At 30.8% G+C, this 22632-nt stretch overlaps 1 protein-coding gene across 1 annotated transcript; it reads left to right on the forward strand.

The window, feature by feature from the left end:
- Positions 1-3456: 3456 nt before the first annotated feature.
- Positions 3457-14939, forward strand: LOC135145426 (uncharacterized). The gene is made up of 11 exons (XM_064077525.1): positions 3457-3535; positions 3599-3839; positions 3967-4100; positions 9404-9553; positions 9739-9889; positions 9951-10017; positions 10629-10737; positions 13557-13649; positions 14025-14172; positions 14228-14511; positions 14565-14939. Exons 1-11 carry the CDS (start codon positions 3457-3459, stop codon positions 14756-14758), a joined length of 1650 nt encoding a protein of 549 aa, XP_063933595.1. The 3' UTR covers positions 14759-14939.
- Positions 14940-22632: the final 7693 nt, after the last annotated feature.

Raw genomic sequence — 22632 nt, forward strand, 5'->3', positions numbered from 1 at the left:
ACAAAATTTTGTACAGTTCTTGAAATACGATACGGTGAAATATGTGATGAACAAAAAAATTGGTCGAAAGTTGTTTGGACAGAACTTCCCTCGCTCCTGAAGTACAATGAAACATATCCAGCGTTTTCAAATTGAGTTTTTTCTTTACACAATTTTTGCAAGGACACGTATTATCAAATTGGATCGGTACAGTGCAATACTAAAAATAACAGTATTGATTTTTCAAAATTTTCTGGGAAAATACAATAAATGGAATGAGCCGTTCCTGATTTAATCAATAAAATAAATTGACTCGTTCATTAATTTTTTTGAGCCATCTGTTTTTAAGCAAATCTAAAAAATATGAATGCAGTGATAAATCACAAGTAAAAACTCATATTTTGCACACTTTGGGTAGAATATATTCGGCAAAATTTTAAGATAATTAATAAACGGATATATTTTGATTAATAAATTTACCATGCTTACAATAACTTTAAAACATCTGCAAGATTTCAAAGTATTCAGTTTAGCAATTTTTTATTTCTTCAGTAAAATAAATTGACTATTCATTCATTTGTTTCAGACACCCTGTATAAGCAAATCTAAAAAATATTAACGCAAAATGATAAATTACAAGTATAGACTGATCATATTTTGCACATTTTAGATAGGATTTATTCAAAGTATTCGGTTTTGCAGATACAAAATTAAATTTCGAAATGTTGTTTTACATTTTTGATTTTTTTTTTCAAAAATCTGGACGTTTCGGGGAAAAACTCAAGACGGCTTCATAAACTACATGAGCATCGCCACGAATTCTCCCATATAAAATGTATTATTGCTTACGGGTTTTGTACACTGCCAAGTCAAAGTGGAGCGAGAAGAATTTTCCATGCAGTCGAAAAATTGAGAAATCCGGAAATAGAAACATAAAATCCGGGACGTCGAAAAATCAAGAGATCGGAAAATTGAGAAATCGGGAAATTAAAAAATCGTAAAAACCTTAAGTATCTAAAAACTGCACAATCGAGAAACCGGGAAAGCAAAAAACCAAAAAAAAAAATTGAATAATCGAAAAATTGGGTCATCGAAAAATCGGAAAATATAAAAAAAAATCGAAAAGTTGAAAATTCGCCAAATCATAATAATAATAATCGTAATATCTAAAAATTGGGAAATTAAAAAATCGAAAATTCGAAGAAAGACCGAAAAATCGAGATATTGAGATTTAAAAATGGAGAAATCGGGGAATAGAAAAATCTTGAGAAAATTAAGAAATTGAAAAATCTAAATCGAGAAACGGAAAAGGCGAAAAACCAAAAAATTAAAAAATCGACAATATCGAAGAATCAAAAAACTTGTATATCTAAAAACCCAAAAATCCTAAAACCGAAAATTCAGAAAATCAAGAAATCGAAAAGATTTAACACTTGACGAATTGTAGAAGCGAACCGAAAATCCTAAATATTTGTGTTTTTTTTTTTCGTTCATCCACGATTTAAAGTTACATCTGTTTGCCTAGTCTGGGGTCAAAATTAAAAATGTGGTATGGTACACAAAAAACAATTACTAGAGCTACTTCTTGTAACTACACAGGTTTTTTTTGTTTATCAACAATGTCAATGCCATTTTCTTATTAATGCAATCTTTATCTGAAGCTTCGAAAAATTTCCACTGTTGAATTTCGGCCCATTAATTATATTTCGCGATGATTCAATTTATTAACAAGTCCAAAAAAGCGTCCTCTGCTAGAGTTTGAATTCAAACAAGTTATTTTTTTCTTCTTCTTTGTTAAGGTCGGAAACTTGTTTGTTGTGTAAATTTTTAAATTCTGGAAACATGCACAGTTACGGCCTCCCAAAAGTGCACGATTTTTCGTTATCATGGACTTTTTTGAATTTTTAAATTAATGTAAGTCTGGCTATTATCAGTGGAGCAGCATTTTTGAATAAACAAAATGTCAAATTTGACAAATTTTGTTATTCGAGCGCCCATGATTTGAAGATACATTTACAATAGAGAAAATTATCGTACACTTTTGGGGGGGCGCAACTGTGTCCACACTATTTCAGGAACATCATATTTTTGTAGCAGGAGAAAATGATGTGTTGAAGCAATTCGTGTTATAATGTTGTGACAATCATTTACTGTTTTAACTTTAATGCTATAATTTCTGTAGTTTTTTGTGTGGAATACTTGCTTTTAATGTTAAAGAAAAATATTCCGCTTTGGCCAACACTCATCGTCGGTGACGGCGGCCGGGCGGCGTTCGCCAAAGAAAAGCCTGGAAGCGAAAGTCGCGAGAGTATTCCCGAAATACCTTAAAGACCTTGATTGCGGAACATCTAGAAAAAAGTATGGATTTAAATAGGGGCCACCCTCGGGAACTAAATTATTCAATCAACGGCTGGAGTCCAGTGGGCGTTGAAGATCCAGTCAAGTTACGCCGAATTATTTTGTACATAATCGCTGTGTAATTAGTCGTGCAAATTTGAGTTACTAGCAAATAAATTGTTGAATTTTACCCACGCCGTAGTATATTACGCAGAGTTTTGGTTTATGGTGCTAAACAATTAATTCGTTTCGCTCTGCTCTGAGGAAATATTTTGGGATATCTGAGTTTTTTTTCTAATTTGTGAAAAAATTCTTCCTCCATGTCTCTGGACAACGAGAATTTTCCAGTGGGTGATTTCAGAGGATGATTTCTGCAGGAATACTTTTTTGGTTATGATATTTGTAATAAATACCCTAAATCAGTTCACCATTTTTTTCCCTTAAATACATATGTTTTTATTAATTTCAAGGCACAATGAAGTTTAAGATATTTTGTGTTCAAACTTTATACATGTTTTGTTAATTTGAAAAAAAAATAAGTTATGTTGGGACTGATTTGAATAAATATACCAATGACATGTTAAAAATCAGGACACGTAGTTATGTTTACTGTACAGTTGACACTTTTTTTGAAACCATCGTGTTATGCAATGTTAAGGTGAAAAAACGTAATTTTTTGACGTGTTACACATTGGCATTACAACCTTCAAAAATTAAAAGAGGAAATTAGATTGGACTTAATATTTCATTACTTTGTTTATTACGGACACTGTTAGTGATAGGATAGAGATCATGGACATATTTACTCAATAATAATCCAAAGGTGTACTTTTTTCATTTCTTGGTAATGCTTAGTCATTAGTATTTATAACAAAACACACACATATTTTATTGTAGATATGCAATTTAAATAAATGGAACTAAAAAACAAAATTTTTCGAGACTTTACAACAACAGAAATGGAATTAATAAGTAGTTTTAAAAAATATTTCACTGCAACACTATTGTATACCTTAAAATTGCAACATAATGCATACGAGCAAAACTGCTTACTTCAAATTCTTAGTTTTTATTATTGTTAGTAAGTGATCACTTGATCAGTGTTGGTATAATTCTTACTCTTCGTGTCGGTTTACCACAATGTGTCATAGAAAACATTTGTTTGTATTAATTTTTCTTACTACTACTTTCAGTTTTATTTCAGCAAAACCAAAGTTACGTAAGTAGTGTATATATACCATGTTCGTGTTAATTTCTCTAACAATGCGTGTTATTTGTTCAGCCTCATTTATAAAAGTATGTCGGCAATCAGATCCACATCTCAACGAGTGCATTAAAAATTCCGTTGAACATTTAAGGCCACTGTTGGCTAAAGGTATACCAGAATTCAATATTCCCAGCTGCGAACCATTGTGTATATCAGAAGTGGTCATTGATCAAGGTTCAGGTGCCGTGGCTATTAGATCAACATATCGAAACATCAAAGTCTACGGACCTTCGCAGTTTGCTCTAAGATATGTTAAGTAGGTGATATCTTTATTTTGGTTTGGAAGATCTAATCTACATTCTTTCAATAATTATTCAAACAAAATTTTCATTTCCTCAATTATGACAATTAAAATATTTTAAAGAGCGAAATATTTGTTATAGAATTGATTTAGAAAGAAACCGAATAAAGATTAAGTTGTGGTTACCGCGCTTGGAACTAACTAGCCGATATACCATGGAAGGACGAATTCTGATGATGCCCATATCGGGGACTGGAACTAGCAGAGGCAACTATAGTAAGATTTTCTTTTTTTATTGGAAGATTAACTCTCTTATGTTAAATACAGAGTTAAAGTTAAATGGAGACTAACTTCTTAAAAAAAAGATACGAGAACATATATGTAATTTGTAAATTTATTTAATAACAATAATAATGTTTTTTCACTGGTCACATCGGCACATATAGGTCAGTTAAAATATTCAACAAAAACTCATATATGTAATTAGGGTAATGATAAGGACAAACACCACATGGAAAATCACACATGCATCTTTTGTAATTAATTGAATTTTTGTAATAATACTCGCCAATCGAAAAAAGGCAACCTCTATTCAGTATCAGTAACTTATTGTTTAAAATGAACATATGTCACGAGTTTATAATTAATTAATTGACTGATTTACAGTGTTTAAAAATAATATAAACAGTATAGGTCCTAAGGTATGTACTACCATGGCGAATCACCACATTTATAGTGAACCCATCACAGACAAACGTGCCTCTAATTGTACGAATTCTGTGTGGATCTTGGAAAACCGAAAGATAATAAAAATAATATTGGTCAAAATTTACAATGGCAATGTGCTCTAGAAGAAAATCAGTTGAAATCTCGATTTTATTTTTGATGCTATGAAGATTAGTATAAGATGCTTATATTTTGACGGCTTTCTAAGTTTGCTTTGTTTGAAACAATTGGTCGAAGGTTATTTCGACAGAACTTCCCTTGCCCTTGAAGTATAAGCTGACAAATCTCGCTTCCTCTAAACATAATACCCCGCAGCCCCTGCGCAGTGGGAGTGTACAATTTTTGTAATTTGCGCTCCCGAGTACGGACAATGTAAAATATATTTATAGCAGATAAAATGTCCTCTCACGACTAATAACAAACTTAACTTCAAGTGTTTATGTTTATACATCGAAAGAATGTCAAGTAGAAATTAGTTTATTTGAATGAGTTTGTCTTCTTAAAACAGAGGACTAAAATTGTTAATTAAGCCACAATCTAAAAAAATGTTCTGAATATTGTAATTCTTATAATTATCATTATTAAATAAAGATGTGCATATTCTCACGTTTTCCAGAAAGTGGGATGACTCGTTCTTAATTTGACCATTAAAAAAATTGTAATAACGTCATTAACATAGAAAATACTAGTCATAGCAGAAAGGGAAACTGGTTAGAGTGCATTACCAATGCAAAAACCACAGCTCGGCCTTCACAAACTGACGAATGTTTATACACCGTGTTGGTAGTACAATGTTAGCTATCATAGCTTGAAAATGTTTTGCAAAAATTTGAACGATTAGTATTTGCGATATAACATTTAATTTATTTTAAAATCGAATTTATTGAGATGACGTTATTAAATTGTTGGTAGGGATGATTACCCAAAATTTGACAACAATTGGTCCAGTAGTTTCAAAGATTACGTGTCTATAAAAATCGATGCAGACACACGGACGAAAACGGTAGATCACTTTTTCGCACTCTACAGGTCATGAAATCTCGAGAAAACATAGAACTGGCAAGTCGCCAGTGGACTCGATTACCTACTACATACTTCCTTAGCTTAACGCTCGGGAATTAAAAAACGGCTGATCAATAACCCACTCAGCCAATTTTCGAGTTTCATTACTTCTTGACTTTCTTTTTTGGTTAACAGTAATATCGAAAGATAAATACTTGTCAGGGAGTATAGATGGGATACATTTTAGTATTTAATCTTATATTTAATTAAATTTTAACTTCAACCTATGGACAAAAGTCCGTGATGTTGTTGAAGGTCGATACAAATATAAAATTTCTTGGGAACAACATGCCTGGCGTTGTTGTTAGATTTGTTCCAAAGTTTACAGAATTTCTACATTCCTATTTTCTTTTCTTTGTTTCTTAAATTAGGATCCTGCTTTGGCTTTTGGTTGTTTATGATATCATTATTATTTTCATTATTTAAAATAAATTGGTTGTCGTTATTAGCAGTTTTTTGGATCAACTTGTTATTGTTTTTATCCACTTATATTATATATATTATATACTTCTAATTTTAACGCATCCGGTTATTCAGACTGCAGTCAGTGCTGCAGTGTAGAATTATTTTTTTGATCGACATTTCACTATTGTACCGCTGTTTTGCAAACCACATTTAAGTATAACTTAATGCCCTGAACTACAGTAACAAATCCCGGTTTTTTGAAAAATTACGAAATTAGATTTTGCGGTGTTCTACTTTTTATGATACTTTCTATAAAGTAAGAAAGAAATACCTGTGACATTGTAAAAAAGATAAGCCACCGAGACCCTACGTATTCAGCGTTGCTTATGAAAGGTTATTGTTATTATACAATTTGATTTTTTTTTACAAAACTTTGGACACCTAAGGAAAAACTCAAGGCAGATTCATAAACCATAAGTTTGAAGTATATGTATTATTTTATAAAATTTAAATAATGATTAATATACGACTTTTTGAGGGGATGTCATCAAATTGTTGATGAGAATGATTAAACAAATTTTACTTAGAGTTCTACTCCATATAACATACATCTTCTAAAATCGGTTCGGTAAATCGGTAACTATTCGCCAGATTAGTAGTATATTTGGCACTATATGCTAACTTTTATAATATAGAGTTTTTGAAAGAGTTAAAACTTTTGGGAACTCCAATTGTATGCCTACCAATATTTTTAAATAGTAGAGCCAACCTTGGTAATTTCGCAAAATTTGTATAGTGTGATTCGGCCTAAATGACGAATATGATTTGTGGTTAGCGGCAATCCAAAATACTTTATTCATTTATTCCTTGATTCACACTAGAATTTCAAAAATATCACAACTCCACGAAGTTTGTGGTTTTAAAAACGTCCAAACAGTGTCACTGTCACGCGTTCCAATTAAAACAAAAGTTAATGGAAATAATTCTCTGAAAATGAGTTTCACGAATACATCGTGGATTTTCTTGCGCGGAATAATGTAAATTATGTTCCTTTACATTATAATTGATGGAAAATTTGGCCTTATCACTAACTAAAATAATCCTGAAAAAATTGGGATGATTTAGAGCTGTTCCTGAACAAAATTATAGATTGCGAATCTTCGTGGAAAGTCAATCTCTCGTAGTTGATGAACTAACTGCGTGTGATACGGGTGGAATTTGTTAGCCTTTAGCATTCGACAAACAGAAGATTGTCAGGATTTTCTAAATCAGTCTCTAAAATTCAGATTTCGTTGTCTAAAACAGTTCCCCGATTCGTAATTTCATTTCAAGTCTTTTGAAAATTTGAGCTGTTGCATGTCATCGTTCGGGATATCTTTGGGCGTACAAATTTGCCGCCACTAGGGAATATTTTGACATTCTCCATAAATTAAAATCATCTTCGTTTTCTCAGTATTACTAAACGAATATCTTGACATTTTCGCAACTAATTTTCAAGTACTCAAAATTAACAGTGATATAATAAAAGTGCAAACTTGAATTCATGATATTTTTGAATTTCTACTATGAATCAAGGAATGGAATAATAATGCGTTTGAAAATAGAGCAAAATGTCATTACGAAAATTTTGTCATAGTGTCACTGAAAAATTTTAGTTTTTAGTTTTTTCAGATTTCTTTTACTGACACACTAAATCATCTGCAAATATCACTCTTCAGAAAAGTCAACTTTAGGAAAACTAAAAAAACAATGTTAATTAGTTTTCGTACAATTCCACATTTTATGAAGTTTTAATATATGTACATAAGACATAAGTGTAGATATGTATTTTCATTATGCGTAGTTATTATTCTGGCTAAAATTAGAAGATTAGAAATGTTGATATATGGATTATTAATTACTGGGCTTTGAAATGATGAAGATAAAAGAACAAAAAATTGACAAAAACACGCCATTTAATTAATATATAAACTAAATAAATTGAAATACACCCAGTCAAATCTATTGACTTATGCTTTTTGTGATTTTATCTTACCCCTGTTTAAGTGCCGAACTTGCTTCAGTTTGGAAAATTTTCTAAAGATTTGAATTTCTAAACGAAAATAAACGGAATGAAAATCATGCAGCGACTACTTTTAATTCGTTACATTCACTTATTCACTAGACCACTTAATTTTAACAAACCAAAAAGAGTACGTGTGAATAAAACTGAATCATTCGAATTAATGACTGCCAATGATAATAAAAACGAAAAACTGACAAATATGAAATAAGACAACAACAGACTTATTTGTATTTTCTACACTATCTAATTTAGGTTATGTCCCACATTTTATTAATGAAAACACTGGGATATCGAGCAAATACATATGTATTTAATTTCTTTTTTTTAAATCTGCACCCTACAAAGAACTACTACTACATATATTTTTCAAAAAACGACGATGTAAAAAATTCTGGCATATGGCATTTTAATAAGCAACATTACACAGTTTTATTTCAAATAAAAAGCTGTTCATAATAAGGATCTATTATAATAAACAGTAAATTGTTTAAAAATGTAAAAAACTGGGTTTTCAGCAAACATAATGTTCATAATTATTATTGCCCCAAAAATAAACAGACGAGAAAGTGTAGTTATTATTATACATACCTACTGTTTAACACGCAGCATCTTTACCAAATTTAATGTGAAACTGATTGCTTGAAAAATTAATTTTCGAAAGTGACATATTTAGTTTTTTCCAGATAATTTTCAAACTCATAAATTTATTTGATTCATATCTTTAGTAGTACTCCAATTGGCAATTAACTATGAGAAAAATTCACCTCCATCTATTTAATATATCATCTCTTATAACAATATTATCATTTCACTCCACTCTAAGTTGCTTAACTAGAAATTTAATTCTCTTTGATTTTTGCCCATCAGTAGTATTTACCCAGTGTAGTAAACATAACAAAATCAGTTTTTTGAATATTAAGGAACAAACAGTTTTGGTTGAAGATATTGATTAAATAAAAAATATATATTCTCTGCCATTTCAACAACCTGTTTTGATTGTTTCAATAACAAATTAAGGTGACATCGATGTCATTATATTCCTGTAAATAAACATTTGATGTCGATACTCTTTAAAATTTATAATGGAATATTCTGCACCGCAATTTATTCTTGTTTATTTTTTCAAAGAACTTGTTTAGCATGCCAGGATTTTTTTTATAGTAATGCTATGTTTATCAGTTGACTTTGACAGGGTTTTTAGTGTACTATTAAATAAACTACTTTATCAGTTCTTTCCTACAAATACACTAACACAATTGATGTTAAACACAGCGTTGATAAATATACATAATTCACTACCTATCCTTATCTGTAATTTCAGCTAACATAGACGCAACGGTTATCATGCAAGGACAAAAAATTAGAAAGGAAAACGAAACCTATTTCAACGTCAAAGATTTTTATATAGATTTTAACATTGGACACGCCACAATACAGCTTGATGATCTTTTTAATGGAGACAAAGAACTGGGTAAGATTTCCATATAATTATGTATGTTGTTTGAAAAACTTTTTATTCATTGTTTCTTTTGAATAAATTATGATGCAATATTGATTTTATATTATACATTTATTATGTTTATGTACACATTTTAGCCATTTAAATAATTTTAAGCTTAAAATATTGAACTCATTATTTATTTTTTTACGTTACAGGTGAAGCAATGAATCTGTTCTTGAACGACAACTGGAAGAATGTTGCTAACGAAATCAAACCTGTGCTAGAAGACACAATAGCTAATATATTCAAGAAATTTTCCAATAAGATTTATCATAAATATCCCTTAAATTTATTATTGCCCAAATAGTTGTTAAAAATAGATTTCTATATTTATTTCTATATTTATCTTTGTATTTATTATATAAAGTTGTAATGTGCAAGGTTTTCTTTTTATGAGTTATGAAGAAAGTGTAATCACAGATTTCTTAAACAGGGTAACAAATATTTTAATCTTTTGTATTTGCCTGATGCAGCCTTGTCGTAATATATTTTATTCGTAGTTATGCAATAATACACCAACTTCTTCTGATAATGGGAGAAAGTAAAACGCAAACTCAGGAAACATACATATAAACGACACCTACAAGGCTGAATTTGCAGAAAATCATTTTCTCGGTAATATACTACAATTAGGTTACAGTGAAGCTATAGTCAATGATATCTATTTATTACGATAATAGTTAAAAAACTTACGCACCATAAAAATTTTTAAACTGTGTTTAAACAACTACAAAATAAATGGTACCCACACGAGCTTTTCCAATAATTACACTACAATTGTAAATTAATAATTTCTTACTAATAATGTACGTAATACGTAATATGGCGCATTCCTTCCAAGAGAAATGTCTTGTCTCTACTTTCACCTGACGAGTGACGCAATATCTACCTTAAAGATAAAGGTAAAAAGTATCATATTGGCTTGTTCTACAAGAATTCTATTTTAGGATAGGATGGGGTGAAGTAAATTTGCGTTACTAAGTCCGAAATTACCAGCTCATTCGTTTATGGGTTTTTGTGATCAGCAACAGGGTTTCCGAATTAATTAGTTTTAAAAATGTATCGTTGCTACATATTTGCGTTGATTTTGTGTTACTTTAATTCTAAAACATACGGTTATCAAGTAAAGGATGCACCTCTTCTTAAAACACGACGTAAGTAGGTTTAGATATGTAAGTTGGTAAATTTTAAGTCACTAAAGTTTTAAGTGTTTGTTACTTTCAGCTAATTTTATATTTTTAATAGATTTTAACTGTAGTTGAGGTTCTTTCAAACAAATATGGGACTAGAAATATTAAAAGTCTTTTAATCTGAAATACTGAATTGAGCTTGCATTTAAGGTAGTATTTCTTGTTCGTCAATTAATTTAATAGAACGTCATACCTTGAACTTTATGCGGATGAAAGATCATATGAATTTGTTCAGGTCGAATGTGAACATGTTTTACCATTGAGCTTTAAGTGAAGTGCAAAAGTCTGAAGTACAGAAATGAAGCATTAACCAGAACTGACTCACAATTCCTCAGGGTTAAACTAGTTGTAGTACTAAGAGCAATGATTAAAAATATAAAAAAAAAATAAAAGTCGATTTAACTTCTGTATAAAACAAGCAGAGAATAAATACGCATGAGTAATGTTTTATGTATTTATTAATTTTGTGCATAAGGACGCTGTAGTTTCGAAAAAATAAACATTGCTTTTCACGTGTACATTATTCTTAATACATGTTTCCAAAATTTCATAAAAAATTTTAGGAACAATAAAATTTAGGCATTAATTTTTCCTTTTTATTCAGACACGTTGTGATTAATGTAGTAATTAATAATAAAGGCTGTTATAACCAAAGAATATAAAAATGTATTTCAGTTTGTCATTTGTGATCATTTTTTTTTATTTTTGACAGAGCTTCATTTTTTGATTGGTGTAATATGTCAATAAAAATATTACAAACTTTTTTTAAGTTTTATATATTAATTATAACTTACAACGCGTTAAGGATCAATTTCATGAAAGTTTGTTCACTATAGCATCAAGAAACTATTTTTGTCATAAAACAGTCGTTAATTATGATCAAATAATATAATATAGTCGCTACATTAGTTATTCCCTGTATAACGATATAAAAAAGTTTTTTTGATTTTGACTGTTGAATTTACAGATCGAACGTATTTTGTGAAACTATATAGTCATGCCTTAAATGTTTACTAACTTGAACTCAGCATCAAGTGAAAGAAATTTACATAACCAGGGTCTCTGAAGTACCTTTAAATCAAGTATAAAAGAAAATTTTAGCAGGTCGTAAATGCAAGCACTTTCAAAAGCCAAACACAGAATTATTCTTCACGCCCACAGAACAGCAGATTTAAATATAAATCGTATCAAAAAAAAAAACAGCTACCTACAACAATTTTTAAAGATTAATTTATTACATAATCCAAGACAGTTTGCCTAACCGTATATGTGACGTTATTTCCGATTAAAGCGGAACTGACAAAAAAATTTAACTAGCTTCGGGCATCACATTCTTTTACATAAAAAATCCCATCCTACTTCTGCTTTTTACATATGAACGATATGATGTAACTGAATATTTTAATGATAATAACTTCTTTATATGTTTAAGTTTATATTGTTGTTGTTTGTTCGGTTGCTGTTAGAAGTACTTAAGGAAAAGAGTACAGTATAATTTCTTCCTACTTTCTAATTCAAATATTGACTCTTAAATAAAAAAATTTTAAATGCATTATTCTTAACAAACTCTACAGTTTTCTCCTCGCTTATTGTATTTTACAGTATGTTCATGAAAATTCCAATTTTTTAATGAAATTCTATAGACAAAATTAAACACGAAACACATTTGGTTTTAATGTGACAATCGACAAATTTTTTTCTCACACCGAAAACCGTTCTTCAATTGTTTTCTTTAGGCGTTTAAAAAATATAGGAATTTAATACTCACTTTTATAATCTGTTGTCAAATTACTCTAACCTTTTTACAAAAAAAAAAACACTGCATATTAAACAGAATTTGATGAGACTGACTTTTCTATAATTGTAATAAAGAAATTATAATAAATTTTTTTATTTGGGCATTCACCAGCTTATCATAAATAGTGTATATAAGCAAATTTACTGCTTTTTTGCAAAATGCTTATTTAATAATCGATATAACTCTTTTTTTATCCGTAAGTAACAACTTGTGGAAAAACACTTTAATGAACTGTAACTAGTACAGCTGAAAGTAAACAATAATCATATTAATCAAATATAATTATTGGAAACTGAACTTTCAGACTAATTAACTATAATCTGTCCTACAAGACTACCATAAGTGAAACTAAAATTTTGCAAAAAATTTTTCCTTACTTTAACAAATTTCAAAAGATTTGAAAAATAATTACTTTTGATCAGAGTACTGACTGTGTTTTCAAGGATCAGTTTACTTTACATTTTGCTGTGATAGAGCACGACTGTTTTAAACTTTTTTTGTTACTTAGGAAACAATATATTTTTATGGGGTTTGCCGTCTACAAAGAAAAATAGCAAAAAACTTAACCTCAGTGGACTACTCAATATAATTTGACATATTCCGACATTTCTATTTGTAGACTGTTAATTATTTGAAAACAACCGAACAATTCATACAAAGTGTTAACGCTTCTAATACTTTTAATGGTGACTAAATATTTAATTTTTGTATCTATAGGTATACGACTCGGAGTTGTTGAAAAATGAGTTATGTAACAAACATTCTGTGATATTATGCAATCTTTTTTGTCGCTTTGTAAACTTTGAATTATCAGTCACCAAAATAAGACAACATAATTTTAACAAGAAAATTACTTCGAAAAGCACTTATTTTTGTTTAAAGGTTACTCAAGGAAAAAATATTGTCTTTACAAATGTTAGTGCTATGTAACTATAAATTATGTACATTATATGTATTTTTTTAACTAAATCACATCTTTTTTCAGCTCCATGGTTAATCGCATGCCGAAGATCGGATCCAGAACTAAACAAATGTCTGAATGACTTATTTGCGAAAATGTTTCCAGAATTAGCGAAAGGTAATTTAAGTCTTTTTGAACATGAACACAACTATGTGTTTAATTATTTTTTCTTCTAAGAATCAAACAAATACAACTTGATATGCAGTCATCAGTTACATACAATAATAATAATTCATAATGCGGGTTGCTATTGCTCACAATAATCTAACAGATAAAAAATAAATAATTAATGTGTTGTCTTGTCATAAAGTGGTTGATGATCAAATAAACAAGTACATGGATATTTTCCATTACCTATACGGATATGTATTATTCCATAGCTTAATATTTATGTTGACATAAATGAAATTTATTGTCATCTGTGGTAACTACAGATTACAAAGTAATGTTATAACAACGACACTTCCAAACTAACATCAAAAATCTGTTTAGGTATTCCTGAAATGAATGTGGATCCCTTCGAACCCTTGCCCTTGGACAAAGTTACTGTTAGCAAAGGAGCTGGTCCAATTACACTTACTGGTGGGTTGTTTAACTTAGTTGTTGCCGGACCGTCAAACTCAACACCAACTTATACTGAGTAAAAACTTTCTGTTAAATCATAATAAAAAGTAAGAACTTTCTTCAAATTTTAGGTTCGACATTCCAAATAAAAAATGGAACTTTGGTTTAAATTTACCATTACTGAACATCAAGTCGCAATACAACCTCAAGGGTAAAATTTTGGTTCTTCCTTTGGTAGGTCATGGTCCTTGTGATTTGAGACTAACAGACGTACAAAGCAATGTTAAGGCAGACATGAAATTTCTTTCAGTCGAAGGTCGTGAAGTTGTGAAAATAGAAAATATGCATGTTGCGTTCACTGTAGGAGGAATGAAGGTGAAGCTGCATAATCTGTTTAATGGAAATAAAGTTTTAGGTCAGGTTCTAAAAATTACTACAGTGAGCTTGAATTGTTTCTGTTTTTTTTAGGACAAACAGTGAATCAGTTTATGAATCAAAACGCTGTAGAAATTATTGGAGAATTGTCAGACAGTATTGGGGAAAGTTTGGCAGGCATCTTTACAGATGTTATGAACAATATTTATACAAAAATCCCCATGGATCTTTGGCTATTAAGCGACGAAGATTATGAAAAATATCAGAAAGAACTCAAGACTACGTAGCATTTGATCTCAACAAATTAAACACACTTAATACTTTGTAGTGACGTTTTAGTTACACCACTTTCATTTGTGAATTTGTAATAACAAACTTAGGAAATTAGTTGTTTATTCGGAAAAGAATTGTTAACGTTTATATCTTTACGAATATTCCATTTATCTTTAATAAACTGTTCAAAAATAACTATTATCTTGTCTTTGTATACATTTACCTATTATATTACGGTTTTTTTTAATTCTATGCTCTTCCGCTTTTTTTAAAGTGTTTGCTTTTTTGAGATTAATGTGCAATGATAATAATCCAGAAAAAATGAACTAGGAGAAATTTGTTCTTCAACATTGTGAAGGTAACTACCTAGATATAAAAGAAATCTGACATACTTTAAACATTCCTAGTTTTTTCAACATGACTTTCTTCAAGGGAGTGACATTTTATATCACAGTTTCTTCGAATGAAAAAAACCGGAAGCTCTGCAACATGAGGCTACAGATAATATGGTCTCACCGAATAATCTTATTTGTATCATGGACATCAAATAATCGAGTGTATTTACTTGACAAAGTTCTTGTCGAAGATGTTGTTTCACGATATCCGATTGTTCAGAGGTCAATGATATTGATAACCCATCAAAGTTAACAAAATTGGTACCTCGTGCTCGCAGGATAATTATGTCAAATGTAAACCCCTATCTGTTCCGCATGTACTGTATATCTTAAGAATCTTATACAAATTTTTGGTTTGAGTAATGTACTAGACACCACTGTCATGAGTGCCAGCATTCGGAACAAGAAAAATAAGCATGTTCTAAGTTTTCGACGAGAAATATAGAACTCCAAATGCATCGATCTCTTTACTAGCCCCTATGGTCGAAGCATATAACAACACAAGCTATATATATAAGGATCTGGGAGTGACCTTTGACTGTGAATTAAACTTTCGTGAACACGTAAATACAATTGTGTCCTCCGCCTTCAAATGTTTGGGTTTTGTTACAAGAAATGCAAAACATTTCTCTGATGTTAATGTTTTCATCTTATTATATAAGACTTTTGTTCGTCCAAAGATGGAATACGCGAGTGTCGTGTGGTCACCTAATTATAATATACACATAAGATCACTTGAGAAAGTGCAACGTCGTTTTGCTAAATCTGCATTATTCTTGATGGACGGTGTTTATCCACCTCGAGGTTACCCAGAAGATTTACTTCTTAAACGTATAAACCTCCCATTTCTGTCTTGCAGGCGATCGTATTTTTCTGTAATTTTCTTATTTAAATTAATTCACTACCTAATCGATAGTCCAGAGCTACTAAATAATATAAACTTTGCAGTTCCAGCATTTAATAAAAGGCTTCATAATATTTTCTTTATATCAAAGTTCAAAACGAACATTCTATCAAACTCTCCTATCTATCGAATGATTACAAATTACGAAAATATTGAACACGCTGTAGATATTTTTAGATTAAATTCCTTCAATAGGATTCGTGAACACTTCTTGCTGTGTTAGTTACATTGAATTCTTTCACCAATTTTCTTGTTTGTTAATATTCATTACTTCTAACCTTGCCCTGTAAATGGAATTTTCTCCGTTGGGCAATTTAATTAAATAATAATAATAATAATAATAATTTTTTTTTTGATTTTGGTGACGTATGTTTCAAGTACAAAGTCAATACGCATTTTACCAACGTTGTCCTACTGCACTTATACCACAACAGACATTAGATTTAAACACTACCTCTTCGATTACTTAGTCACTAAAAGCCAGCTGCCTCTAATGTTAATTTAGACGATTCAACACCTTTAGATCTCTCAGCTGATTCAGTTGACAAAATGTCAAGAACTTAGGAAAAAACAAAAAAACCTGAGATTCAAGTGAAAGCCTGTCTCCTACTTATCCGAACTATGGGCTCCGGTAAAAGCTACGCTATAGAATTAATATCCTTTGACATATACAGAAACTGTGGAATTTATTGAAAAAGCCACTGGAAGCCCGACATTTTAGGGTTGGTCTATAAACTTATTAATATATGACTTCAAGGGCATGCCTACAATGTCACACGGATATATAAAAAAGTACAAAAAAGGTCTAAAAACAACGTACTGTTTTTATGGAAAAGGATAGCCAATTCGTAAAAGATGATCATGATCTTGCAGTGGATACGGAAGTTTTAAATACGGGACATTTTTCTATATTTTATGTCACTTCATTAATATATGAAAATATTGCATCTTTATTAGCCAAAAACGATGATCTCGTTGTAGTTTTAAATGATATTGTTGCATTGATCAACAATTTATTTCTCAGTAATATTATTTACACGGTTGACTATGCAGCGATTATGTACAGAATAATTCCAACTGGAATGGATTTGACTAGACCCAAATTCTCTCAACATTGACGGAGAAGTTGAGTCATTGACACAATGAATCGTTCCTGAAGGTGGCCTCTATTTAAAACCATATTTCATTTCTAGATATTCCGCGATCGAGGTTTTTCTGGAGTACCCATCGTACACTTGTGAGCATTGAAATCGGACCACAAAATCGGGTCACTATTCACATCTGACTTTGAATCAAATTTTTCACCGAACTATATTACACTTAAAGAAAATAAAAAAGCCATTAGAAAGACCAGATGTTTGTCTTGAAAACAGAGTTACGAAAAACATAAAATTGTTTACAATATTCTTTTTTGGGCGAAAAAGAAAATTATTCAATAACGAAATTTTGTATGTTAACTAAATCAACAATTTAAAAAAAAATAAAAAACGAAAATGATGTTAATATTCGATGTTGCCACCTCTAGCTCTAATAACCGCCCGCATTCATTTATTCATGGACTCAATTAAGGTGACGACAACTTAGCCCATTCTTCGTCAGTGGCTATTCTGAGCTCTTGAAGTGACCCAGGAGCCGGGATCCTATCTCTAATTCTTCGTTTAAGTTCATCCCACAGATATTCTATAGGATTCATATAGATATAGATATACATTTCGAATAATTTGCATTCAAAGTTAGATTTGAATAGTGGTCCGATTTTAATTCTCGCAAGTTTACTTCCACTTCCAGGCTTTTCTTTAGCGAACGCTGCCCAGCCGCCATCACCGACGATGAGTCATCCAACAACGCCGTACATACTAGAAAGCCCTCCAGAGAACCCATAGACGTCGTACCGGGGCGGCGTATGGGTTTATTTCGTAACAATATTAAGCTAAAATTTGTATTGTTGATTGATACATGACTACCTGGTGATATATTGGACGCATGAGTTTCTCCATATGAAGAGAACATTCTCAGGAAATACAGAATTGATAGCAGAGGTGGGGGTGTGTGTATATTTATTTATATAGAATAATTCAGGGAACCTCATCAATACTTGATCTCATTTTAACATCAGACGACAATTCTATTAGTACTTAGTATTGAGATCCGATTGGCAAATTTTATCACATTTTAATAAAAACCGAACCACAAATTTATTTCACATCTTTCAATCGTATTACAGTGTTTTAGAAATTCACCACCGACTAGACAAGGGTTAAAACTGAGATTGCTGTCATTGATTGAAATTAAGCTTATGATCGGTCTTCCATGGCTGACAACTGGTTTGTATACAAAATCGATTATACGATATTGTTTCCAAGAATTTTTACGTTGTTACAAAACAACTACAACGAATTAATTTCTGATTACAAAAATTCAAACTTCTTTTAGGAACACTAATAACGAGTGCTGTTAAAATATGTCGAATAAAGGATGAGAATGGTCATCTTCTTGACGATTGTCACACTGTTACCAATACGTTTGCCGACAGTTTCTTTCAATTTTTCGCGACTGAACCACCTATTGACAATTTATAGTTATTTAATAAACTAGTTTGTTAATGAAGGCGATTAATAATCGACACTGTTTAAAGCACGAACGAGCGTAGCGAGTGAGTGCCTTTAAAAGTGGAGATTATTAATCGCCCATTAACAAACGAGTTTATTACAACATTTTTTCGTTGACCACAAACTTGCCCATTCTTGTGTGTTTTAATTTTGAACAGTTAACATATGTAGTTCCACAAACTTGCCCATTCTTGTGTGTTTAAATTTTGGACAGTTAACATAGTTATCATTGGAAAAAAAAAATGACAAGCGAATCACAAACGTTGACATTCATCTCAAGTCTTTATGATGCTGAGCTTTTATAACGTGAACTTATGAAAATCGTGGAATGGTGCCATCAACATAGACTTATTTATTAATATTAGTAAATGTTGCTACATTTCATATTGTCGAAAACTTAATATCGTTGATTTTTCTTATTCAATAGAAGGTACACTATTAGAACGAAAAACATCGATCAAAGATCTTGGAGTTACTTTTGATAGCTGCTTGACTTTTGATATTCACCTTACCAACATTTGCAATGCTGCAAATAAATCTTTGGGGTTTGTCATGAGAACTTCAAAATTTTTCAACAACATTGACGTAATTAAATCCCTCTTCTTTGAATATGTTCTTTCGAAATTAGAGTATGCCTCACTAATATGGTATCCCATATACATGTCTCAGCACATGCTTCTTGATAAAGTCCACAGGAAATTCTTGAAATTCCTTTCATTCAAAATTGATGGTAATTATCCGGCCAGAGGTATTGAGATGGAAAGTCTTCTCCAACGGCACAAGATATCCTCTTTCATAGTTCGAAGGGATCTGCATGCGGCTAACTTCTTGTGTAAGCTTATTCACAACAAAATTGATTGCCCATATTTATTATCACAGATTAGACTTAATGTCCCTCGGCCAGCATCGAGATATGTTAACATCTTTCATATCTCCACCGCTCGAACTAATATCCTTCGTCGTTCGCTAATTACCACAATGTGTCGATGTGCAGATAGATATGTAGCTGATATATTTTATTCAAATTAGTTTATACTTGGAATTATGTTTTTGTTATTTTTATAATTTTTGTGTTGGTTATTCATGAAAATAATTATTATTATTATAGGGTAACCTGTTGGACAATAAATTATTATTATTATTATTATTACGTCTTATAAATTCACAACGCTATCTTTTTTTTAATTTTTGTTTAAAAGCGACAAGTTAGTCACACACAAAATTAGTAATAAAATCTTAGATTTTCACAGGATATGCGTATTACAAGCTGTGTACATGCAGGGGTTTGGAGTCAGCCACGGCTCAATGTGGTAACAATTTCAGTTAAAAGTATCGTTTCAGTGCACACCAAATCCTGTGAAGAGTGTGAAGAATATCAAATATCCTTGACAATATAATATCTAGATTAAAAAACACATCACTAATGTCCAGTGGCGGCTCGTGACTTTTTCTGTTGGGGGGGCAAAATTAATACACAGTATTATGCTAAATTTAAAATTTATGCTAGGTAAAAATTATTGTTTCTTTTTATTAAAAATTTAGAAAAATGTCAAGTTAGAGGTCCGTTAGCCAGAAATTATTGATTGAAAATTGATAATTGAAAATCGATAATTTCTGTTTACCATCTGGAACCACGAGGAGGTGGACCTAATTCCAGACTTCCCCAACGGTGATGGGGCGAACTCAAAGTTCCTTTTAAATTTGTTGACATAAGAAATATAAATAAAATTTTGTTAATCGCGTGTCCAGTAGATGCAATAGGTATCCCCCACTTTAAATTATTTTCAATTTTTTTAATTAATGTTTCTATATATAAAATCCATACGTCTTTCTTTGTTACGAACAAAATGTTCTATAACTAGTTCATTGAAATTCGTGGTTTCTTGCACTAGTTTTTTTTCTATTGAACACATTGCCAAGGCACACAATCTTTCTTGACACATTGTATTTCGTAAAAATGTCTTTATACGTTTTAACGTCGAAAAACATCGTTCGCATTCACTTGTCACCATCGGTAATGTGCAAATAATTTTCAATAATTTTTTTGTTTCTGAAAATACGTCTAATAAATTGTTTTCATACATAAACTTCAAGAATGTTAAGGCACCATTTGCTGTCGAAAAATCGGGATGATTATAAATAACGTTTAACTCATTTTTTAACACATTAAAATTTAAATCATATTTTGTAGCACATAATTCAACTTCTTTTGATGGAAAATTTAGTTGAAAATATGAAAATAAGCTAGTCTGAATCAAATTTGCTGCTGTAATATAATCTGCTTCTAAAAATCGATCATTTATACTAAATTTAATATTGTCACAAATTTCTTTAGCAATTGCAATTTTATTATCATTAAAACGAGACCGCTTTTTTGAAGATTCACCCTCTTCGTTTTCTTCTCGATAATAATCGTAGTCGATAGAATCTGTTACATGTTGTATGGCAAGTTTAAAAGAAGTAATGTTTTTCTGAAGTTTAATTAAGTCCATTTCGCGAATTTGAAGTTGGTTGAAAAGTATCTCGGTACTAGGCATGATTCTGTGAAAGAAGTATAACCAAAAATTAAAATCGTAATCTTCTAATGTTTTCCGTAAACTACTTGCCTTGGCAATTGTTAATTTATCACTATTTTTATCTTCCATTATAATTTGAAAGCAGTTAATCAAATCATTTTTAAAACTATGTACAGTATTAACTATTCGTGACTTAAAGTTCCATCTAGTCGGACAATTTCTTGGTAATCTTTTAGAAACGATATTATCAAGTATTTTTATACGTTTAGGAGATCTTGAAAAAAACTAGGAAAATGATTCTAAATTTGAAAAAAAAATTCTTACTTGGCTGTGTGCTGATGCCGCCTTTTCTATAATTAAATTCAACTGGTGAGCATAGCAGTGAATAAACTGAGCTTTAGGGTAATGTTCCTTGATTTTTGCTTGTACCCCATTTTGTCTTCCACTCATAACCGAAGCACCATCATAAGACTGAGATATAAGTTTTTTTGGATTTTGATTGATTTCAAGTTTTTCGAGCTCATTTAAAATAATACTAGAAATACAATCAGCTGTGTGATCTGTTGGATTAATGAATCCTAAAAATCTTTCAAATATTTTACCTTTCAATTCATATCTAACGACAAAAACCAGCTGCGACTGTGAAGCTACATCTGTAGTTTCATCAGCTAAAATAGATATATAGTCCGCTTCCAAAATTTCATCTTTGATTAAATTAATACAAACAGCATAAATTGAATCAAGTAGTTCGTTTTGTATGGTTTTTGAAAGACCCATAAAAACGCGATTGTTCGTTTTTTCTATATGAGATTTTAATGTAGTGTCAAGCTCTGCCATTAAATTAATTAAACCTCTGAAAATTCCCGGATTTGTAGAATCATGCGTTTCATCATGCCCCCTTAAAGCCAACTCAAAGACTCCACAAAATTTTATACCGTCAATCAGTTTACTTAAAATGTATCTATTCTGTTTTACCTGATCATTATATTTCTCGACGTTCTCTCTATAAGCACTATTTAACTGATTTCTTATGTCTACTTTACCTAAGACTGCGAACGATACGTTGAGATTTAAGTGTTTTTTACTCGAGCGATGCTTTTTTACTTTTTCTCCCAAATGTTTTAAATCCGTGATTCCCGTTTCAGTCCAAGCTTTATCAACATCTCCGTTATTCATAAGGGTACATACAAAACAGAAAAGGGCGTTTTTCGCGTTGCAACCACATAACCACATAGTCTTATTAAATTTTCGATGCACGAGTTTGTCTTTAACTTTAGACGACACAGCAATGTCCAAATCGGGTCTTGGCGGTCCAACGTTTTTTATTAATAGTTTTTCATCATGGCTTAATTTATTTTCAGATTGTAGCCGCAAAATTCTCTCAATCGAATTCATATTGATATTATTGACAACTCTACAACACAGTTTTTTAAGTTTCTTAAAATCACTGCAAACGCACAGAAA

This window comes from Zophobas morio, unplaced genomic scaffold (genome assembly GCF_036711695.1).
Source record: "Zophobas morio isolate AGI-343-1 ecotype UQ-CSIRO unplaced genomic scaffold, CSIRO_AGI_Zmor_V1 ptg000005l, whole genome shotgun sequence".
In the NCBI taxonomy this organism is placed as follows: domain Eukaryota; kingdom Metazoa; phylum Arthropoda; class Insecta; order Coleoptera; family Tenebrionidae; genus Zophobas; species Zophobas morio.

Bases quoted from the DNA above. Each gene is read 5' to 3' on its own strand.
- LOC135145426 (XM_064077525.1), top strand. From the start codon at position 3,457: ATGTGTCATAGAAAACATTTGTTTGTATTAATTTTTCTTACTACTACT. The intron at 9,554-9,738 runs GTAAGATTTCCA...TTTACGTTACAG, and splicing joins TAATGGAGACAAAGAACTGG to GTGAAGCAATGAATCTGTTC. The intron at 10,018-10,628 runs GTAACAAATATT...TTTCCGAATTAA, and splicing joins TCACAGATTTCTTAAACAGG to TTAGTTTTAAAAATGTATCG.